Source organism: Oryctolagus cuniculus, chromosome 2 (assembly GCF_964237555.1).
Source record: "Oryctolagus cuniculus chromosome 2, mOryCun1.1, whole genome shotgun sequence".
Classification (NCBI taxonomy): Eukaryota; Metazoa; Chordata; class Mammalia; order Lagomorpha; family Leporidae; genus Oryctolagus; species Oryctolagus cuniculus.
In genome coordinates this window covers 170,409,376-170,432,077 of record NC_091433.1, presented here as the reverse complement: position 1 = coordinate 170,432,077, position 22,702 = coordinate 170,409,376, and the positions used below count along the sequence as shown (strand labels likewise).

General features: G+C 39.7%; 1 protein-coding gene across 22 annotated transcripts in view; it reads left to right on the top strand.

The window, feature by feature from the left end:
• Window positions 1-22,702, top strand: part of BIRC6 (baculoviral IAP repeat containing 6) — a 272,057-nt gene that overhangs the window by 133,633 nt on the left and 115,722 nt on the right. For 18 of the 22 annotated variants that reach the window (XR_011386716.1, XR_007918299.2, XR_011386717.1 and 15 more), the window contains 14 exons: window positions 1,355-1,542; window positions 2,316-2,639; window positions 2,879-2,978; window positions 5,338-5,552; window positions 5,711-5,919; window positions 6,253-6,599; window positions 7,229-7,448; window positions 7,843-7,976; window positions 8,926-9,063; window positions 11,525-11,652; window positions 15,495-15,626; window positions 17,089-17,304; window positions 19,598-19,781; window positions 20,355-20,510. Coding sequence is in view for 19 of the 22 variants with exons in the window: in XM_070069267.1 (XP_069925368.1) it covers window positions 1,355-1,542; window positions 2,316-2,639; window positions 2,879-2,978; window positions 5,338-5,552; window positions 5,711-5,919; window positions 6,253-6,599; window positions 7,229-7,448; window positions 7,843-7,976; window positions 8,926-9,063; window positions 11,525-11,652; window positions 15,495-15,626; window positions 17,089-17,304; window positions 19,598-19,781; window positions 20,355-20,510 (2,691 nt within the window). In the remaining 3 variants the exon portion in view is untranslated. The remainder of the gene's footprint in view (window positions 1-1,354; window positions 1,543-2,315; window positions 2,640-2,878; window positions 2,979-5,337; window positions 5,553-5,710; window positions 5,920-6,252; window positions 6,600-7,228; window positions 7,449-7,842; window positions 7,977-8,925; window positions 9,064-11,524; window positions 11,653-15,494; window positions 15,627-17,088; window positions 17,305-19,597; window positions 19,782-20,354; window positions 20,511-22,702) is intronic. The other 4 variants (XM_070069266.1, XM_051843007.2, XM_051843005.2 and 1 more) reach the window with 2 other exon arrangements.

The following is a 22,702-nucleotide window of genomic DNA, read 5'->3' as shown; positions in this document are numbered from 1 at the left end:
ACCGCCGCGGCCGGCGCGCTGCAGCCAGCGCACCGTGCTGATCCGATGGCAGGAGCCAGGTGCTTCTCCTGGTCTCCCATGGGGTGCAGGGCCCAAGCACTTGGGCCATCCTCCACTGCACTCCCTGGCCACAGCAGAGAGCTGGCCTGGAAGAGGGGCAACCGGGACAGAATCCGGCGCCCCGACTGGGACTAGAACCCGGTGTGCCGGCGCCGCAAGGCGGAGGATTAGCCTAGTGAGCCGTGGCTCCGGCCCTCCATATGATATTTTGTAAATATTTAGGGGAAGATGCTGCTTTTGAAATTTGATTTTGACTGTCATTGAAGAGGAAGATAAAAGAAATTTCTTTGTAGAATTTCATAGAGTCGTTTTTGATAATGTTTATGGCTAAGCTGTGTGCTAGATTTGGCCATGTGCGAAGCATGCTTCTTTACTTAGAGTTCTGGGTGCATATAGTAGGAAACGTTGCTTTATATATTCTGCGCAGTCTTTATATTCATCCAGATCAAAGTAGGGGCCTTTTTTCTACTAAGGGCCATTTCGATTTTTTATAACATCATTTGCAGGCCATACAAAATTATCAACTTAAAAATTAGCCTACTATAGATTTACTGAATTTTGAGTCCTGCCTGTTGTAGCCTTGGCAGGGCCAGACCGAATGATTTTGTGGGCTGGATGTTACTGATCCCTGGTCTAAACTGTATTTCAAAATGAGAAATGAGTGTCATTTATCTTTTTGAATGATGTTCTTAAAATTAAGGGTCTTTTGGATCTTGTTTGTGTGTAAAGGGGCATATTGTTGTTGTACAAAAGCTTAGTAAACACTAATTTCTTACACTTAGATTGTATAAAATTATTCTCATTTTAATAAAATTAAGTGAAAGTTTTTATTAATTGAAATTACTCATAAATTCAAAAATATACTGGCTAATTTTTATTTGCTTGCAAAGTCATTCTTGGTGGTGTACATTAGCACAGTGATTATGACACCACTTGGGACAACTGCATGCTGTATTGGAGGGCCTGGTCTCAAGTCCTGGCTCTACTTGAAATTTCTGGCTCCCTGCTGATGTATATCCTGGAAGGTAGCGGATGATAGCTTAAGTAGTTGGGTCTCTGCCACCTGTGTGGGAGACCCTGCTATCTGTGTAAGAGACCAGGCCCAACTATTTTGGGTGCTTTTATAGAATGAAACAGCCGTTAAGGTTTCTTTTTCTGTAATCACTGGATTCCTTTTGTAAAATGAAAATTAACCATAGTTTTAGTGTTAAAGTACTGTGCCTTGAATGTTTCTTTTTGCACCTTCTCTTCATCCTGGTATGTTTTGTTTTGTTTTCCTCTTGTCTTATGCCAGTGAGTTCCTTCGGGGTTACTCCTGCAGTAGGTGGACTATCATCTGGGACAGTTGGGGAAGCCTCGACAGCCCTGAGTTCAGCAGCCCAGGTAGCTTTGCAGTCTCTCTCTCATGCAATGGCTTCAGCCGAGCAACAGCTGCAGGTGCTGCAAGAGAAACAGCAGCAGCTTTTGAAGCTTCAGCAACAGGTTGGAGACTATTTGGCTCTTTGTTCATGCTGTCTCTAAACTGCAAAAGCTGAAAAAGTACTATAAAATGACCGTTATTTTCATAAAGGAAAATAGGTTGACCCATCTGAGCTAATCATTTTCAACAAAAATTGAGGTAAAGTCTTTGTGATATATTTAAACTTGTTTAACTTACATGAATGCATTTTAGTTGATACATATTTGAGGGAATTTCATTAATGCTTTTTTGTGGAGTCTTCAATTAAAATCCATTCTCTGTTTAAATACTCCTGATCAAATATTACCTCTTACTATTCATTTGGAGTGTACAAGCCAAAACAATACTTTAAAGCCCTGTTAAATTCACGCGTTAAAATTTAATAATCGCATCAGATGTTTTGTAGGTTTCATTGGTGTCTAAATACAGTCTGTGGCAAATGCAGGTGACAAAATTATGTCAGGTTAATCAACACAAAAATCCACCTTCTTTTAATATTTTGTTGTGAGCAGAACTTTGCTTCCTTTTTCACATTTAATCGTTCTGCTTCATTTTTACCTTTGAATTGAGAAAATCCTAGTTCTCAGTTACACAGGAAATTTCATATTCAATTTTTAAAGAAGTACATGTAACAAAGTAATGTTCCACTTATGCTGAGTCCAGTTTTGATTTATCTTTTTGTGTAATTAGGTTCTAGTTACTTGTGTTTCTCTTCGTAATATATGCCCATGTAGTATTCCTCACAAAGTAGGTAGGCAGGATTAGTCTATATATGTTGCTTTTACTTCTTTTACAGAAAGCAAAGCTGGAAGCCAAGTTACATCAGACAACAGCTGCAGCAGCTGCAGCAGCGTCAGCAGCATCAGCAGTAGGTCCTGTTCACAACTCTGTGCCTTCCAACCCAGTGGCTGCCCCTGGATTCTTCATTCATCCATCTGATGTTATTCCACCCACTCCAAAAACAACACCACTTTTTATGACTCCACCACTCACTCCACCCAATGAAGCAGTGTCCGTTGTGATTAATGCCGAACTTGCACAACTTTTCCCAGGCTCAGTCATTGATCCCCCAACAGTCAATCTTGCTGCACATAACAAAAATTCCAACAAGTCCAGAATGGTAAATTATGTTTTAAAAAGGTGTTGCCCTAGACATTAAAAAATATGTGAAATAAACTAACTTTAGAAGGCAAAATTGTCTTGTAACTTTCTCTGTATCTCTATATATCAAATCATATTTATAAAATATAATGCTACAGAATATATATCAGGAAATGAGACTTGTTAATTAGGTAGCATTGGTAATTTTTATAGAACAAGGGTAATATCAATGTAGAATTATACTCTTTTCTTTTCTAGAATCCTCTTGGTTCTGGTCTAGCCCTTGCAATTTCTCACGCATCACATTTTCTTCAGCCTCCACCTCACCAGTCCATCATTATAGAGCGAATGCATTCAGGTAATCTTTGACTTTCATCAGATATTTTCCTGCCCAGCCTGCTGGCCCTATTAAAAATTATCATTCTTTAGTTTGACTTTCTTTTGCAAATAAATCACATTTGCTGTTGGATTCGAGGTATGAACACTATGTAAGGCTTGAGCTCTTTGCTCACCAAGGAGAATTGAAGAGTGCTGTTAAGCATGTTTGCTCAACCCTAGTTAGAGAGTACATGGCATAGTTGTTGAAGTAATGAGGATGTATATATCTGCCTCCATTTCATGGAGACTCAAGTAGGTTTTCCTAAAACTGGCATTCATGTAGTATAAGCATTTCTTGTGAATAGCAGACAGAACTGCTATTTCTTAAACTGAGATAGATGAGTAACATTAAAAACACTCAGGGTTTCTGGGTAGTTTAAATTTTACCTAGGTTAATCTTGCGCTTATATGCTGGAGAATTGTGACTAGGATAGGTGCTTTCATTTAGAACACATTTGTGAATAGATAATAGACAGTTTTTAGCTTATAATCCTACCAACTGTTCTATGCTTGAGCAGGAGTAGAATTCAACAAAATCCTTAGGGAAATGGCATGGCTAGAGACTTGTAGCACTTTTCGTTATTAAACCATAATTGCTTTATTGCAGTGGGATGTTTCCTTATTTGGAAAAAGGAATTTGACAAATAATGAAATAAATGTTGTATTTTATGTCCATCTTATCATTGATTGGCAACTCCATTAATGGTTATATCATTTAGAGTGAAAATTTGTGGTTCTGTAGCCTTTGGAAATCTGAATAGTTGTTTATACTGCAGTTTGGTTATTTTATCCATGTAATCAAAAGACTGTGGCCCTTAAGGCCCTTGAGGAGGAGAGCCATGTTCTTTGTTTGTTGTTTAGTAGTATTTCTGTTTATGAGAGTTTTAGTAACTGCCTTGTTTTCTTTCAAAATTGCTCCATCAAAAATAGCACTATTCTTAGAAGTTTAGTTGTTTTCCTTCACTGTAAAATGTAACTGGAAAGATTACTAGCTGCCCGTCACCCCAATGCAATGAAAAATAAAAAGAATTATGATATTATTAATGATCTGCCCTCTGTTTCACTAATTGAACTTGGCCTTTTTTTGGTTTTTGTTTTTTAAGATTATATTTACTTATTTGAGATGTAGAGTTAGAGAGAGTGTGAGACAGGGAGCAAGGCCTTCCATCCCCCGATTCTGCAGCAGCTAGAGCTGGGCCGATCTAAAGTCAGGGGCCAGGAGCTTCTTCCAGGTCTCCCCCGCTGGTGCTGGGGCCTAAGCATTTGGGCCATCTTCTACTGCTTTCCCAGGCCATAGCAGAGAGCCAGATCAGGAGAGAAACAGCAGGAACACGAACTGGCACTCAGAAGGCATGCCAGTGCCACAGGCAGAGGTTTAGCCTACTATGCCACAGCACCAGCTCCAAACTTAGCCTTTTAACATATGTGAAATGAGAGCTGTAGATCTCTTGGTTCTTTTATTTTGCAGAGCTAAAAAGACAGTGATGTGCCCATTTTGGGGAAAACATTGAGATATGTGTTTTTCCCTTTGAGGGCCTTTTCAAGGCATTTTTAGTTGTAGTTCATTATGTGTGATTTTTAGACACAAACTGATTTTGCATCTTAACCCCAATACAATGTACAATTCCACAAGAAATTTAACAGAGCTTAAAGAAAGCTAAAGTCAAATAATACAGTTTGATATCTTTACTGTATCTGGTTGTCAAACTGAGAAAAGTAATGTCCACTGTTGAAAGGAGAGCAGATTAGTACTTACAGATTTAACTTATTATGTACTACTTTTGGTGATCTAATTTTTTATGCTCTAATGTTGTGAATGAAGCTTACGGTTTAATTTTTCTGTCCTGTACTTTAATTGAGTGATTGTAATTTTTCTGTCCTGTACTTTAAAAGTGGGTTTCTTTATTTATTTATTTTTTTTTAAGATTTTTTTTTTTTAAAGTTGAAAGGCAGATTTAGAGTGGGATAGACAGACGGAGGGGGAGAGAGAAAGATTTGCCGTCCGCTGATTGACTCTCCAAATGCCCATGGCAGCCAGGGTTGGGCTTAACCTAACTAAGGAGCCAGGAACTTCATCCCAGACTCCCTCTTGGTGCAGTGGCCCAAACACATGGGGCATATTCTGTTGCTTTCCCAGGCACATTAGCAGGGAGCTGGATTGGAAATAGACCAGCCAGGACTCACACCAGTGCCTATATATTGTGGCATTGCAGGCAATGACTTAACTGCTATGCCACAAGTGCTGACACCATGGGTTTCATATTTTATAATGAGTACTCTGAACAGCTTTTGATGCATCATTTGATTGAAATGTTTTTTATGAACTGTTTCTCTCATAGGAGCAAGGAGATTTGTGACTTTAGATTTTGGCAAATCAATACTGTTGACAGATGTGTTGATTCCAACTTGTGGTGACTTGGCTTCTTTGTCAATTGACATTTGGACATTAGGAGAAGAGATGGATGGAAGGCGGTTGGTAGTGGCCACTGATATAAGTACTCATTCACTAATTCTTCATGACTTAATACCACCTCCTGTGTGCAGATTCATGAAGGTAAATTACTTTGAGGAGATGGATGATTTCTATGTTTGTGACAAACTCATGAAAAATACTTGAGTATATAAGAATTAAACTGTATATTGTATCTGAATACATTGCTCAGATTTTTATTGTGGCAGATTTGTGTGTATAGTTACACATTCTCATTTCAGATCACTGTCATTGGACGTTACGGCAGTACCAATGCAAGAGCCAAAATTCCTTTAGGATTTTACTATGGTCATACGTATATCTTGCCTTGGGAAAGTGAACTGAAATTAATGCATGATCCTCTAAGGGGAGAAGGAGAATCTGCAAACCAGCCAGAAATTGATCAGCATTTAACGATGATGGTTGCTCTACAGGAGGATATACAATGCCGGTTAGTAGAAAATTACGAATGTGTTGTAATTCTGTCAAAACTGTATTTTTTATATAGTTTTATACTTGCTTGTATTTTTGTAAAAAAATGTCTTTTTATAACTTTATGGAAACAAGCAAAAGGAAGTTGGGCAGTAGCATATCACAGTAATAATACTTAATGCGTGGAAATATTGTGATTAAATAATTAACTGCATTTATTAATACTTAAAATTGAATAATTCTTTTTTAACAGTTGTATATTGACATATTTTAGAAATTTAGTTGCTGGTATGTACATGTATATCACGGGAATTTGCAGGAATTAGTTTATTCATTTATTTCTTGCTTACAGGTACAACTTGGCTTGTCATCGTCTAGAAGCTCTTTTGCAAAGTATTGACCTTCCTCCTCTTAACAGTGCTAATAATGCACAATACTTTTTGCGAAAACCAGACAAGGCAGTGGAGGAAGACAGTAGGGTTTTTTCTGCTTATCAAGATTGTATTCAGCTACAGCTTCAACTAAATTTGGCTCATAATGCAGTACAGAGGCTCAAAGTGGCTCTCGGTTCAAGTCGGAAGATGTTGAGTGAAACATCAGATCCAGAAGATTTAATTCAGATGTCTTCCACAGAGCAGTTACGTACCATCATCAGATATCTGCTGGACACTTTGCTCAGCCTACTTCACTCCTCCAGTGGTTGGTATTTGGTTTATGTACTTTTAAGTCTGGGAATATATGAGTATTTGTGATTTTGTTGCATGTTTTAGGTTCTTTGTTAATATTTTCTGTATATTGTTTTTGTATCCTTTCTAATGTGATTATGAAATGTCTTCTTAGAATCACCCATTTTTTTCCTCCTTATTTTCTTTTGAGTGGATTTTTGATGGGTTTTGTTTATTGTGTTTGTGTTATTGACATGCATATCATTGTATTTATGGCAAAATAGTAAGTATTGTTAAAGACTCAGCAGTGAAGACTTCATAAATAGTCAGCCTAACAGAGTGTGGTTGTAATCTAGTTAGCAACCATTTTGATCATTCCAGGAATACTCGCCAACGCTGACACAGGTTCTAATCCCCAATACCACCATAAACTCAGATCTGTCTGACACATCCAGCTTCACAGACAGGAAATATAAGCATTCGCTCTTCTACAAATATTTAACAGTGAGTTTTTAGATAGAAGAAGTAAATAAATAGAAAATTAACTAGATTATAATTGTCTGCTGGTTGCTGGTAAAGAAGAAGGCATATCTAGGTATGCAGATTGTGTGACAACACAATAAACTTAAATAGGAAATTTTACTGTTTTCTCTCTTGTAATAGGACACTCTGTTCCTGCAGTTTTGCAGAGCACGTTCCATGCCCAGGCCTGTGAAGAGCTCTTTAAACACTTGTGCATTAGTGGAACCCCAAAGATACGGTTACACACTGGTCTTCTGCTTGTGCAGCTATGTGGTGGTGAAAGATGGTGGGGTCAGTTTCTTTCTAATGTTCTTCAGGAATTGTACAATTCAGAGCAGCTTCTCATCTTTCCACAGGATAGGTAGGTCAGAAAATATTGAAGATATTTGTTAGTAGTGACTTGTTTGTGTCAGTCATTGTTCAGGTTTTAAAATCTCGTGTATGTTAATATCAAGTGTGGACGAAATGATGCAGGACTCGTGACGGTCTTGGGAATGCCCACGGGTTCAGCAGCAGTGTATTGAAGGCAATGATACATGCTAGAAGTAAACTATATTCTGTAGTGAACCTGAAATTTGTAGGTCTCTGTTTTTAAGTATTTCTACTTTATACGTTAAATGTTTTTGAGTCTAAGGTAAAGTTATTTCATTCTTCATTAAGTGTTTGAATTCTTCTTGATAATGGTAATTAAAACTAATAACTAAGAAAAACTAATTTTAACATCATCTTACTTGTTTTTTTTTAATGTTTTTTAGAGTCTTCATGTTACTTTCCTGCATTGGTCAGAGATCACTTAGTAATAGTGGAGTATTAGAAAGCTTACTGAATCTTCTGGATAATTTATTGTCACCTCTTCAGCCACAGTTACCCATGCATAGGCGGACAGAAGGTAGTAGTCTTTTTACTAAAAACATAAAATTCCAATATAAACTGCTTTTATAAAATATGTACTCAGAAATGCTTGCTCCAGACCCACTGTAGCACATTTGTTTTTATCATGTAAACTTTGTAGCATGAGCACACTCCCTGTAACTGAGTGCCTTACAGTTACTACTTTATTAAACTGTTACATTTTTATTATTTGAACTTGGATATTGTTACATTATGTTTTTTCTATAACTAAAATCAGACTCTGTTATGAAAGTTTATGCTTTAAAAGGCACAATTACTGTTCTGGGTGATAATAATGGGTTTCATTTGAACCAGATAATTGTAAGACTAAATCTTTAAAACATGGTTTAGTGCTAATATGAATTGTAAGTTGAGTTAGAGGTTTTATTTTCAGCTACTCTTTTTTTTTTTTTTTTTTTTTTAAGATTTTATTTACTTATTTGAGAGGTCGAGTTACAGACAGAGAGACAGAGAGAAAGGTCTACCTTCTGTTGGTTCACTCCCCAAATGGCTGCAATGGCAGGAGCTGCGCTGATCCGAAGCCAGAAGCCAGGAGCTTCTTTCTGGTCTCCCATGTGGGTGCAGGGGCCAAGCACTTGGGCCATCTTCCACTGCTTTCCCAGGCCAAAGCAGAAAGCTGTATTGGAAGAGGGGGAGTCGGGACTAGAACCCGGCGCCCATATGAGATGCCGGCACTGCAGGCAGGGGATTAACCCACTGTGTCACAGCGCTGGCCTCCTCTTGAGTCTTAACAGTAACACCTTATTACTTGTTTTCTAGTTTATAAAATATTTATCTGTTGGATTCAGCCTGTTAAATATTAGGGTCAACAATTATATGATTTTTTTTTTAGATTTACAAAACACTTTATCTTAGTTGTTTATCAGAGCTGATTAGGACTCTAATAGTCACTGGATATATTTCTTTTCCCTCTCATTCCTTTATAGGAGTACTAGATATTCCCATGATCAGTTGGGTTGTTATGCTGGTGTCCAGGTTGCTGGATTATGTGGCAACTGTTGAAGATGAAGCAGCAGCTGCAAAGAAACCTTTGAATGGTAAAGACAGGGAGAGATTTCTGACAGGTACTAGAAGTTTATAGTAATATGTTGGTGGGGCTTTTGAGTGACTTAGCAGTTGTTCCACAATCAACTGGTGACCTGGAGACCAGCTGTATGTAATTTATGTAAAATGTACATCAACTTTACCAGAGATACATATAAAACTGGCTCCTTTATCTGGATGTGGCTTTTCATTTTCAAATACAACTATGTCTTTTTTTTTTTTAAGATTTATTTATTTATTTGAAAGAGTTACACAGAGAGAGAAGGAGAGGCAGAGACAGAGAGGTCTTCCATCTACTGGTTCACTCCCCAGTTGGCTGCAGTAGCTGGAGCTGTGCCGATCCGAAGCCAGGAGCCAGGAGAGGAGTTTCTTCCAGGTCTCCCACACAGGTGCAGGGGCCCAAGGACTTGGGCCATCTTCTACTGCTTTCTCAGGCCATAGCAGAGAGCCAGATTGGAAGTGGTGCAGCCTCTACTCGAACCAATGCCCGAATGGGATGCCTGCACTGCAGGCGGCAGCTTAACTTGCTACGCCACAGCGCCGGCCCCAACAACTGTGTCTTTCACAAAGTTTTTCTTAGTGTACTTGGAAACAATTTATAGTAACAGATATGTGATTGAGTTAGAGGGGAAATTTGGGAGTTCTTGTATATTTTTTGTATTTCGATATAGTGAATTCTGCTTGCTATTGTTGGTCTTCTAAATAGCTGTAGATTGCCTTCCCCTCCCCCTTTTTGAGATTTTATTTATTTATTTGAGAGTGAGAGATAAAGCTCTTCCTTCCATTGGTTCACTCCCCAGATGGCCGAAGTGACTGGTGCTCTGCCAGTCTGAAGCCAGGAGCCAGGTGCTTCTTTCCAGTCTCCCTTGCAGGTGCAGGGGTCCAAGGACATGGGCCATTTCTTCTGCTTTCCCAGGATACAGCAGAGAACTTTATTGGAAGAGGAGCAGCCGGGACTAGAACTGGCATCCCTATGGGATGCTGGTGCCACAGGCAGAGGATTAACCTACTGTGCCGGCCCCTGCAGATTGCCTTAATGCTCAAAGAAATTCACGGATTTTATGTTTTTGAGCTGTAATTTTTTTGTGTATTGCAAGGAAATCAAACTGCAAGACCAATTGTTTTCTTCTTTTCCCAGCTAACAGGGAATTTCATTAAAAGATTTTGAAATAATTAAACCTAATATGTAAATATAGCCTTTATAGTCTATAAAATTTGTAATTCTACACATTGTCAGAATCCCAGTATATTAAAAAGTTTCCTTGAGATTTTTTTAGCTGAATCAGTTGTTTTTGAGAATATTATGTTTTGGAAGAAATGAGAATTCTCATATACAGGGAATTTTCTTTTTACTGATTTTATAAAAAAAAATTTGTATATATGGGTCATTGTACTGTTAAGATATACAGTTACAATAAACATTGCTGTATTATAAAGTTGGAATAACATTGGAAATCAGCTTGATTTATATTATTCAGATACCATGGCAACATTGGTGAAAGACCTTTTTCAGGATTTGATGAATTTGAACTAAGAGAACAAGAAACAGATGTTCTTTGGTTAAGCACTGGAGAGTTTTTATTGGTAAAATAGGGCATTGGGCCTAATTTGAACAAAAGAATGACAGGATTGTTTAGATAGTTATAAAAAAATGGGGATGAATGTAACTACACTGGTTTTTAAATTATTCAACCTTATTTTGAAAATTTTTAGTTTTAATTTTTGAGTATCCTTTTTTGGTCTCTACACAAAAGCAGGTGTGTCTGAATTGGGCAATAGTAGTAGTTGTTAGAATTAAGATGCATTCAAAGCTGTGTTTTAAGAAAGACTAAATGTAAATGTTGTGCAGGAAGCTATTATCCTAAAGAAAAGATGAGATGCATGGAGCAGTCATGTCTTATAGACATTTAGAGTCAAGGGTAGAGCAGTGACAGTTACTTAACTAGGGTCAAATCATCTGGTGATTCCTTTGCTGTGTTTTCCTTTTCTTTCTTTAAAGCTGCTTTATTGTTTTTTTTTTTTTTTTTTTGTTTTTTTTTTTTTTGACAGGCAGGGTGGACAGTGAGAGAGAGAGACAGGTCTTCCTTTGCCGTTAGTTCACCCTTCAATGGCCGCCGTGGCCCATGCGCTGCGGCCGGCGCACCGTGCTGATCCGATGGTAGGAGCCAGGTGCTTCTCCTGGTCTCCCATGGGGTGCAGGGCCCAAGCACTTGGACCATCCTCCACTGCACTCCTGGGCCACAGCAGAGAGCTGGCCTGGAAGAGGGGCAACCGGGACAGAATCCGGCGCCCCGACCGGGACTAGAACCCGGTGTGCCGGCGCCACAAGGCGGAGGATTAGCCTAGTGAGCCGCGGCGCCGGCAGAAGCTGCTTTATTGTGATTGACATGTGTGTATTAGGGCTTTGTGTTTTTTGGGTATGAACATTACTTTAAACTATGCTTAATGGAATTACTAATAAACCTTTTCCTTTCCCTATAGGTAACCAGTGGAGTTTTATTAACAATAATCTACATACTCAGAGTTTAACAAGATCTTCGAAAGGCAGCAGTAGCCTTGATAGATTATATTCTAGGAAAATCAGAAAGCAGCTTGTTCATCATAAACAGGTAGTTGTCAGTACTTTTTAAAAATTTTAATGTTGAGAATATCATTTTGGTGGCTGTGTGTGATAGAGCTGCTGGCAGATCTTAGGTGTCAACTTCAATGTGCTACTTAGCTTAGGGAAGTTACTCTGGAGACTGAGTTTTGTTCTATTTGTGAAATGTGTCAGTATGTGGTTTACACATTTTTGGTGATGTCATTAAAATGTTTACCCTTGCCATCTCTATTACTACCCTTCAGAGTGAGATTGCCATGACCTTTCGCCTAGTCAGAAAAAAGTCTCCCTGCTTTTTTTGTTCCTTAATCCAATCTATTTTCCATTCTAACTCTATGAGTTTAATACAAACCTGAATCATATCACTCCCTCACATTCCTAATGACTTCCAGTTGACCTTCGAAAGATGGTAAAGCAAATTAAGTCTTAATTAAGTAGCACTGCATTTACATATTTGAATGTTCATCCATAGTTCAGGGGCGTGGCAAAGGCATCAGGTAGGGGCATGAGGTCACACAGGGGTGTGGCAAAGGCGGGGTCTTCCAGTTCACAAATCTAATCAATTTTAACTTGTATGCCTGCCTATTTCAAGTTGAAATTTACAGTACCTTCTTTGAGAAGGCAGGTTTATGAAATCCATAACTGAATTATGCATTTACTTGTAACTATATCTTTCTAGTGACTTCCTGCATGTTTGGCTGGATGAGGAAGTTAATCCAGAGCTTGTAGAGTCTTTATGGATAGAGAGTTTTCTCCAGTTTTGGCTGGTTGCTCATTGCTCAGACTGCTGGTTGCCAGACTTCAGGGCTGTGGCATGTGGGACAGGAGGGAGCTGATTTATAAAAGAATAACATGAGGAGGAATCCTTGCGATGAAACTGTTCACTATTGATTGTTGTGGCAGATGCATTAACTAATGCTTGTAGAATTACGTGCAGCTGAATACACAGAGCAATGTATGAGTGAGAACAAGGGAAACTGGAGAAATCAGATTGGTGAATTGTATCAGTGTCAGTACCTTATTGTATATATTATAGTTTCATGAATTGTCATCATTAAGAGAAATTGAGATAAGGGTATAAGAGATCTCTGTACTGTTTTTAAAGTTGCATATGAGTTTACAGTTACACAAGTCAGAAATTTAATTAATAGAAACCCCAGAAAAAAACAAAATTTGAAAGATCTTCAGAAAATTCATGGAAACCACATATTATGATAAAAAAAAACCTGTGCATGAATTCCAAGACTTTTTTGCAACAGAAATAAAAACATTTTTTGGTTCTGATTTCCCAAGAACTTTTCACAAGTATACCTGTGTAGTATCTTGAGGGAAATTGTCATAAAAGCAAAGCTAAGAAGTATTAAATGCTAAAAATGTTTTCTTCTATGTATTTAAAAATAGTTATTTTCCTATATTAAAATAATACCTACCACATTGAATGTCTTTAGTGACTTATGTCAGAAAGTCTTCCAGCTGCATCTATTCTCCCTTAGATAAGGAGCTAATTATTTTTTTGGTTAAAAATTTAAAAAAAATTAATATCATGTTCTTTAAAATTATGATTGATTTATTTGAAAAGCAGAGATGAGAGAAAGACTGAAACAGGTATTTTCCATTAGTTCACTCCCCAAATGAGTACCACAGCTGGGACTGGTTCAGACCAAAGCCAGGAGCTCAGAACTCAATCTGAGTCTCTCATGTGGGTGGTAGCTTCCTAAGGGATTACCTGTTGCCTCTTATGGTGCACATTACCAGGAGGATGGGAACTAAGCAGAGTCAAGACTTCAACCCAGGCACTGGGAGGGTGGATGCCAGCCAGAGTCCCAAGCAATGTCTTTTTTTTTTTTTTTTTTTTTTTTTTTTTAAGGTTTACTCACTCATTTGAAAGTCAGAGTTACAGAGAGGAAGACAGACAAACAGACACACACACACACACACACAATAAGAGAGGGAGAGAGAGAAATCCTCCATCGGCTGGTTCATTCCCCAAATGACTGTAACATTCGAGGCTGGGCCAGGCTGAAGCCAGGATTCAGGAGCCTCCTCCTCCGGATTGCCTGTGTGGGTTCAGGGGCACAAGCACTTGAGCTATCCTCCAGTGCTATCCCAGGCATGCTAACAGAGCTAGACTGGAAGTGGAACAGCCAGGTCTCAAATTGGCAGCCATATGGGATGCTGGTGCTGCAGGCCATTGCTTTACCTGCTTTGCCACAATGCCGGCACTCCAAGCAGTTTCAGCTACCACACCCAGGAACTGATCAATCCCCCCCCCCTTGTGTGTATATATATGTGTGTGTGTGTGTGTGTGTGTGTGTATAAAATCTCTCTCTCTGTATATATAGATTGATTTGAAATGTTGAGTTACAGCAGAGTCAGAAAAAAAGACAAAAGATCTTCCATCCCCTGATTCACTCCCCAAATGGCTGCAATGGCCAGGGCTGGGCCAGGCCGAAATCTGGAGCCAGGAGCTTCATATAGATCTCCCTCTTTGGTGGCAGGGTCCCAACCACATTCCCCAGGCACAATAACAGGAAGCTGGATTGAAGTGGAGCAGCTGGGACACAAACCAGCGCTGTGGTACAGAGGGTTAACCTGCCATCTGCAGTGCTGGCATCCCATATGGGTGGCAGTTAAGTCCTAGCTACTCCACTTTCAATACAGCTCCCTGCTAATGTGCTTGGGAAAGCAGCAGCAGATGGCCCAAATCCTTGGGCCCCTGCATCTATCTGTATGGGAGACTCAAAAGCAGCTCCTGGCTTCAGCCAGGAGGTATTTGGGGAATGAATTAGTGGATGGAAGATCTCTTTTTCTATATATATAATTCTGACTTTCAAATAAAATAAATAAATCTTTTTTAAAAAAAGAATCAGTCTTTCCCCTTCTCTCTCTGTAACTCTGACTTTCAAGATAAACAGATCTTTAAAAAATAAACAACAGAAAAATCATGACTTCAACCTTGTGGTTGGTATGACTGTTGGAACTCAGCCTTTCTAAAAAAATGATAATGGACACATTTTAAAGTCAAAATTAAAGTAGTTTTATTTGAAAGGCAGACAGACAAACATGCAGACACAGATATCGAGAGAGAGTGATCTTCCAGCTGCTGGCTCACACCAGATGCCTGCAATAGCCAAGACTTAGCCAGGCACAAGATGGGAAACAGGAACTCTGTCTGTGCCTTGAATATGAGTGGCAGGAATCTAAATATTTGAGTAGTCATCTGCTGCCTTCCCAGGGACATTCGTAGGAAGCTGGATTGGAAGTGTATGAACCAGAACTGAAACCAGACTCTGTGATAGGAGATGCAGGTATTGCAGGCCACTAACGGCTGTGCCAAAACTTGCTCCCATTTTTTTTTTCCAATCATCAACAGTTAAAATTGTATTACTGTATCTTTTTTTTTTTTTTTAATTTTATTTTTTGACAGGCAGAGTGGACAGTGAGAGAGACAGGGAGAAAGGTCTTCCTTTACCGTTGGTTCATCTTCCAGTGGCTGCTGCGGCTGGCGCACCGCACTGATCCAAAGCCAGGAGCCAGGTGCTTCCTCCTGGTCTCCCATGCAGGTGCAGGGCCCAAGCACTTGGGCCATCCTCCACTGCACTCCCTGGCCACAGCAGAGAGCTGGCCTGGAAGAGGGGCAACCGGGACAGAATCCAGCACCCCGACCGGGACTAGAACCCGGTGTGCCGGCGCCGCAGGCAGAGGATTAGCCTATTGAGCAGCGGCGCTGGGCCTACTGTATCTTTCAAGGAATTACTTATTCCATTAATTTGATGTATGAAATCAATGAGTAATAATTTACCTAATGTGTCCTTATCATTATTTAAGATTAAACATTTTGTTTTTTTAAAGCAACTTAACCTATTAAAAGCAAAACAGAAGGCTTTGGTGGAACAGATGGAAAAAGAAAAAATACAGAGCAACAAAGGATCCTCATATAAACTCCTGGTAGAGCAAGCAAAACTGAAACAGGCTACTTCAAAGGTATGATCTAAACATCATAATGCAATTTTCTCAGAAAAGTCAATTTCTGCTTTAGTATTTTAAGTTATTTGACTGGTTAAGTATTTTTAATAATAATCAGGAAATTTAGATAGTTTTTTTTTCCTGCTTATCAACAGAATAAATCAGTCCAGTCTGGACATCTTGTGGAATGGGGGGCAAAGGCTTTTAACTCAAGGAAGTATATGATAAATGTGGATTTTATGTATTCTCTAGTATCTTACTTTCAAAGTGGACTTAGTTGCAGTAGCTTGAAAATAAAAATATGTATTATGTAAATGTGTGTTCACATGTAGTAAGCAAGCTTGTGTATCGTTTCTTCAGCTATAAAATTATAATTTAATAGATGCTGAAATAATTTCAATTAGTGTTTTGTACTTGTGGCTGTGTTAGTTTTCTTTGCATCAACTTTGTTTGAATTATGTTCAGGATATTTTAGTAATATTTACTTAAAATGGTAGTTTTGATCAATTATCTTTTTGTAGAACATGATTTTTCTTAAATTTTGTTAAAAATCCTATATAGTACTCTAAATAAGAGGTAAACTATATTCATCAGTATAGCTTTTAACAATATTGCCTTTTTGATTTTCTTTTTTAAGATTTATTAATGTATTTGAAAGCGTTGCACACAGAGAGAAGGAGAGGCAGAGAGAGAGAGAGAGAGAGAGAGAGAGAGAGAGAGGTCTTCCGTCCGCTGGTTCATTCCCCAATTGGTTGCAACGACCAGAGCTGTGCCCATCTGAAGCCAGGAGCTTCCTCTGGGTCTCCTATATGGGTGCAGGGGCCCAAGGACTTGGGCCATCTTCCACTGCTTTCCCAGGCCATAGCTTAGAGCTGGAACAGAAGCAGAGCAACTGGGACTTGAACTGGTGCCCATATGGGATGCCAGCACTGCAAGCAATGGCTTTACTCACTACGCCATAGTGCCAGCCGCTGCCTTTTTTATTTTAAAGGTTTATTTATTTGAAAGGCACAGTGGGCCAGGGGGACAGGGAGAAATAGAGAAAAATTAATCTTATACCTCCTGGTTCACTCCTCAAATGGCCACAGCTGACATGGTTGGTCTAGGCCAAAGCCATCAGCCCAGAGCTCCATCCAGGTCTCCCATAATGGGTGGTAGGGGCCCAAACACTTGGGTTCTCCACTGCTTTTTCAGGCTTACTTGTTAGGAGCTGAATTCGAAGTGGAGCAGCCAAGAGTCTTAACTGGTGTGCTGATATGAGATACCAGCTTTGCAGTTCCAATTTAGCCTAGCTCACTGATCCACAAAACTGGCCCCATCATCTTATTTTTGAAGCTTGTGATTTGTTTAAATATTTTGATCGATAGAAGTTATGTTTGTTGAGTGAATATTCTTATTCCGTAAGTAAATTTATACTGAAAAAATGTTCTTTATGCATTAAATATACATTGGTTTAAATATTATGGCTTTTTTTGTACAGCACTTTAAGGATTTAATTCGTTTACGACGGACAGCAGAATGGTCTCGTTCTAATTTAGACACAGAAGTTACAACTACAAAAGAAAGTCCAGAGATAGAACCTCTTCCATTTACTCTGGCACATGAACGTTGTATCTCAGTTGTCCAGAAACTTGTTCTGTTTCTCCTGTCCATGGATTTTACATGTCATGCAGATCTCTTACTATTTGTTTGTAAGGTATGTAAACTATTAGGCTAATTTGTAGGAATAGACTTAAGGAGTAGGAAACAGATTTATCATAGGGTAAAGTTTTAACTGATTTTGATTAAGAAAAATAATAGTGCTTCTTTTTTTTTTTGCAGTTTGCATTTTTTATTGTGCCTTGAAAAATGAACTCTTTTTTTTTTTCCGTCTACTCCTGGGTACACCTAACTTATGTGTAAATGTAGTTAAAATATGAGAGTTTGAAATGTAGGTAATTAGGGTATGTCAATCTCTAAGCTACCTTGAATAAATAAGGTCAAATTATATGTATATCATCTCTCTATGTATTTTTAAAGATTTATTTTGTTTATTTGAAAAACAGAGTTACAGAGAGAGGTAGAGACAGAGAGAAAGAGAGAGGTCTTCCATTCCATTGGTTCACTCCTCAAATGACCACAATGGTTAGAGCTGAGCTGATCCGAAGTCAGGAGCCAGGATCTTTTTCTGGGTCTCCCACGCGGGTGAGGGGGCCCAAGGACTTGGACCATCTTCCACTGCTGTCCCAGACCGTAGCAGAGAGATGATTGGAAGAGGAGCAGCTGGGCTCCAAGTGATGCCCATAAGGGATGCCAGCGCTGCAGGCAGGGGCTTTAACCTGCTGCACCACCGTGCGGGCCCTGGTCAGCTACCATGACTGCTTTTGTAGAGCATATTCACTATTTATACAAATCATTTTTAACTATTTTAAGATTTTATTTTACTTTTAAGATTTATTTGTTTGAAAGGCAGAGTTACAGAGAGGGAATGACAAAGATCTTCCATTTGCTGGTTCATTCCCCAAATGACCTCACCAGCCAGGGGCCTGGAACAGCATCTAGGTCTCTCACATGTGTGGCCAGGGCCCAATAATTACCTGAGCCATCTTTTGCTCCTTTCCCAGGTGCATTAGCAGGACGCTGGATAGGAAGTAGAGCAGCCAGGACTCCAACCAGTGCCCACATGGAATGCTGGTGTTGCAGGCAGTGAATTCATCTACCATGACACAATTCCGGCGCCTCTACTCACATTGTAATATTTAATTCATGAAATAACATTCTTTGGCATTCCATTTCCAATGATTGGACACCAAAATAGACATCATTATTGAAAACTTACTCAGTGCTAAAGTAGTTACAGGTTTCGCCTCGCCTCACCTCGCCCCGCCCCTCTCCGCTCCCCTCATCTCCGCTCTCCTCCTCTCTGCTCCTCTCCCCTTCCCTCCCCTCCCCTCATCTCCGCTCCCCTCCTCTCCGCTCCTCTCCCCTCCCCTCCCCTCCTCTCCTCTCCTCTCTTCGACTTATTATGTACTTGGAAGGTAGAGCAATGGAATGGAGAGAACGAGATCTTCCATCTGTTGGTTCATTACCCAAATTGGTACAGCAGCTAGACTTGGGCCATGCTGAAGTCTGGAATCAAGAACTCAATTCTTGTCTCCCAAATGGGTGGTAGGGGCTCAGAGTAATTAGATCATCATATGCTGCCTTCCCAAATGTGGAGCAGGAAGCTGGATCAGAAGCAGAACAGCGGGGACTCAGAATGGCTCCCAGATATGGGATGTTCTTGTCACGCTACAATGTTAGCCATTATTTTTTTTTAAGATTTATTTATTCATTTGAAAGGCAGAGTTACACAGAGAAAGAGAGAGAGTCTTCCATCCACTGGTTCACTCCCCAAATGGCCTTAACGGCCAGAGCTGGGCTGATCTGAAGCCACGAGGCAGGAGCTTCTTCCAGGTCTCCCACATGGGTGCTGGACCCCAAGCACTTGGGCTATTTTCTACTGCTTTTCCAGGCCATAGCAGAGAGATGGGTCAGAAGTGGAGCAGCTGGGACTTGAACCAGTGCCCATATAGGATGCCGGCACTGCAGGCAGCAGCTTTACCTGCCAGGCCACAGTGCTGCCCCTGGCCACATTTTTTTTTTTTTTTTAAGATTTTTTTTAAATTTCAAAGGCAATGTAATGGGGTTGATGGATGGCTAAGAGATCTTCCTTCTCTTGCTTTACTCCCAGATGATGACTATTCACGGCTATGCCAAACCGAAGCCACGGGCGAGGAACTCTTTTCTTGTCTCCAGTGTGCCCAGGCACTGAAGCCATTATCCACTGCCTTCCCAGATAGTTTAGTAGAAAGCTGGATTGGAAATGAGTAGTAGTTGGTACTCAAACCAATACTACCATATGGGATACAGGTTTCCCAAGCAGTAACTTAGTCTATGCCTCTGTTACTTTTTAAAAAATAAAATTGTAATTGCTATTTAAGTATATGATTTCATAAAATGTATTACAGGTTCTTGCACGCATTGCAAATGCTACAAGGCCAACTATTCATCTGTGTGAGATTGTCAATGAACCGCAACTGGAGAGACTGCTGTTACTTCTGGTTGGGACTGACTTCAACAGAGGAGATATATCATGGGGTGGTGCTTGGGCTCAGTACTCCTTAACTTGTATGCTGCAAGATATTTTAGCAGGTTTGTCAGGATTTGTTTCTTATAGGTTATGACAAAAGTAGCTTGTCATTACTCAGCTAAGTAATCTTTTACATAAATTATAACCCTCTTAAAAACATAAATGTCTCATTATAACAAAGTTGAGGCCGGTGACAAGTCTATATTTAGAGAAGTTGTTGAAGTGCATGGATATTGAACTAGTGCTTTCTTTATTAATGATACAATTGTGCTGGTTTACTGGTTCTTTATGTGGCCTTGAGAGAATCACTGTGCCTCTGTTCTGTCAATTAAGAAAACTAAAAGTACCTTGTAAGATTGTTGTGGAATAAGTAAGTTAATATATGTAAAGTGAATACAATAATGGCTTGTCCTTATATATTGGGTTTTCTGCCACTATTTATTTGTCTGATATTCATAAATATTGTAGTGCATCCTAATATCCCTTACAAGGGTGGAATCTCATTTGCCTTAGATTCTTTTATGATAGAATGTATTCTGTCATTCTCTAACAACAGGAAAAAATTATAGTTTAATATGATTTATGAAACTGTGTGTATATTGTTAAAGCGATTAGAACTGTCTGCTTACATATAGGAGAATTGTTGGCTCCAGTAGCTGCAGAAGCCATGGAGGAAGGAACAGTGAGTGATGATGTTGGTGCAACAGCTGGGGACTCTGATGACTCTCTTCAGCAGTCTGCGGTTCAGTTGCTGGAAACTATTGATGAGCCTTTGACACACGATATAACAGGTAAATTTTTATTATTTTGGGGGAGAGAGAGAAAGGGAGAGAGAGAGAGAATGAGCCCTCCCATCTATTGGTTCACTCCCCCAAAGTCCTATAACAAGTAGAACTAGGCCTGGGCTGAAGGCCAGAGCTGGGAATACAATTCCAGTTCTCTACATGGGTGGCAGGAACCCAATGACCTGAGCTGTCATGGCTGCCTTTCAGGGTCTGCGTTGTCAGAAAGATGAAATTAGGAGCTATAGCCAGGTACCAGATTCAGGCACGTCAGTGTAAGATGTGTGCATCTTAACTACTAATCTAAATGTGCACTCATGGATAAGTTTTAAAATTGTGTTACCTGAAATACTCTTTAGTTCTTTCCAGTAAATGAAAATAGCGTTTCTCCATTAGGTCTTTGCCCCTATGAAACTACATGAGCTATTTTCCTGATGAGTACATTTCAAGTTGGTTTTCCAAGGAGTGCTTATTGCCACAAAGTACTTATATAATGTCCTAATTATTTTGTAATAATTTGATTTAGCTGTGTTGTAAAAATATAGAAAACATTTCAAGATATGTTGTGGTAAAGGTAGCAAGATTTAAAGAACTTGATCTTCATGATTCAATTTGTGTTTGTGTGTGGGAGGGATTGGTATATTTTTCCTTTTTAAAAACTGTATTTGTAAGTTAATTTCCTTTGTGATTTTGGTACTTCTTGTTAAAACGCTGTGGTACTTCTTGCCCAATATATGTCAGATGCTGTGGTTATTTTTCAACTGGTTTTTCATTCATTAGTTTTATGCTCTTAAAATATGATCTTTTCTGTCTAATACTCTCTTCATCTGTAGTAGAAATCTTCCTCCGATTTGCGTGGTGAACTGCCCTTCATTTATTATTCACATAGATTATACTCTCTGGGAGAGACTTTTTCTGTTCCTATCAGCTGAATTAAGGATTTTGTCATCTGTGGTCTTGTGTGGGAAAGTAAGGGTTTCAAGAGATAGAAAGCAACTTTAAATTTTGGAAGCATCAAACAGCAAAATAATTTCTCTTTTATTATAGAAAAAGTAATTAGCAGCCCCCCCCCCCTTTTTTTTTTTACGATTTATTTATTTGAAAGGTAGAGTAACAGAGAGAGGGAGAGACAGAGAGACATAAGAACTTGAATCCACAGGTGCATTGGCTGTAACAGGGCTAGGCCAGGCCAGAGCCCAGAGCCCAGAACCCAAAACAACTTCTGTGTTCACTACATGGATGACCAGGGCCTGAGTACTTAAGCCATCTTTTGTTCATAACTCACGCTCATGAGCAAGCAGCTGGAATAGAACCAGAGCAACTGGGTATCAAACCAGCATTCCGATATGGAATGCTGGCATCACAAGCCATGACTTAACCCACTGTGAGCCCCAAATTGCAGTCTTGCGAGTGAAATCTTTGCTTTTCTCTTAACTACTGGGTAAAATTACCTGTCATATGGATGTAAGGAAGGGGATGAAACAGAATGAATAATGTATTCATTCCAAGCATATTAATAATTATTTGAAATATCAAAGATCATGGACTTGGTGCTGGTGTTGTGATGCAGTGAGCTAAGTGCCCCCTTTCAGTGCTGGCATCCCATATTGAGTGCTGATTTAAGTCCTGACTCATCTACTTTTTTATCCATTTCACTGCTCCTGTGCCTACAAAGGCAGCAGATTACGGCCCAACGACTTGGGCCCCTACTTCGCATGTGGAAAATCCAATGGAGCTCCAGGGTCCTGGCTTTGGACCAGCCCTGGCCTTTGCAGCCATTTTGGAAGTGAACCAGCAAATGGAAGATCAGTCTCTCTCTGTCTCTCTGTCTTTATCTGTTTTTTTTTTTTTTTTTTTTTTTCCCTATCTGTGTGTCTCTCTGTCTTTATCTGTTTTTCAAATAAATAAGTGTGGTAGGGCCGGCGCTGTGATGTAACAGGTTAAAGCCCTGGCCTGCAGCACCAGCATCCCATGGGGCAGCAGTTCGAGTTCTGGCTGCTCCACTTACAATCCAGCTCCTTGCTAATGTGCCTCGGAAAGCAGTGGAGGATGGTCCAAGTCCTTGGGCCCTGCACCCATGTTGGAGACCTGGATGAAGCTCCTGGCTCCTGGTTTCAGATCAGCTCAACTCCATTCGTTGGGGCCATCTGGGGAGTGAAGACTCCCCTCCTCCTACTCTGTCTCTACCTTTCTCTGCAACT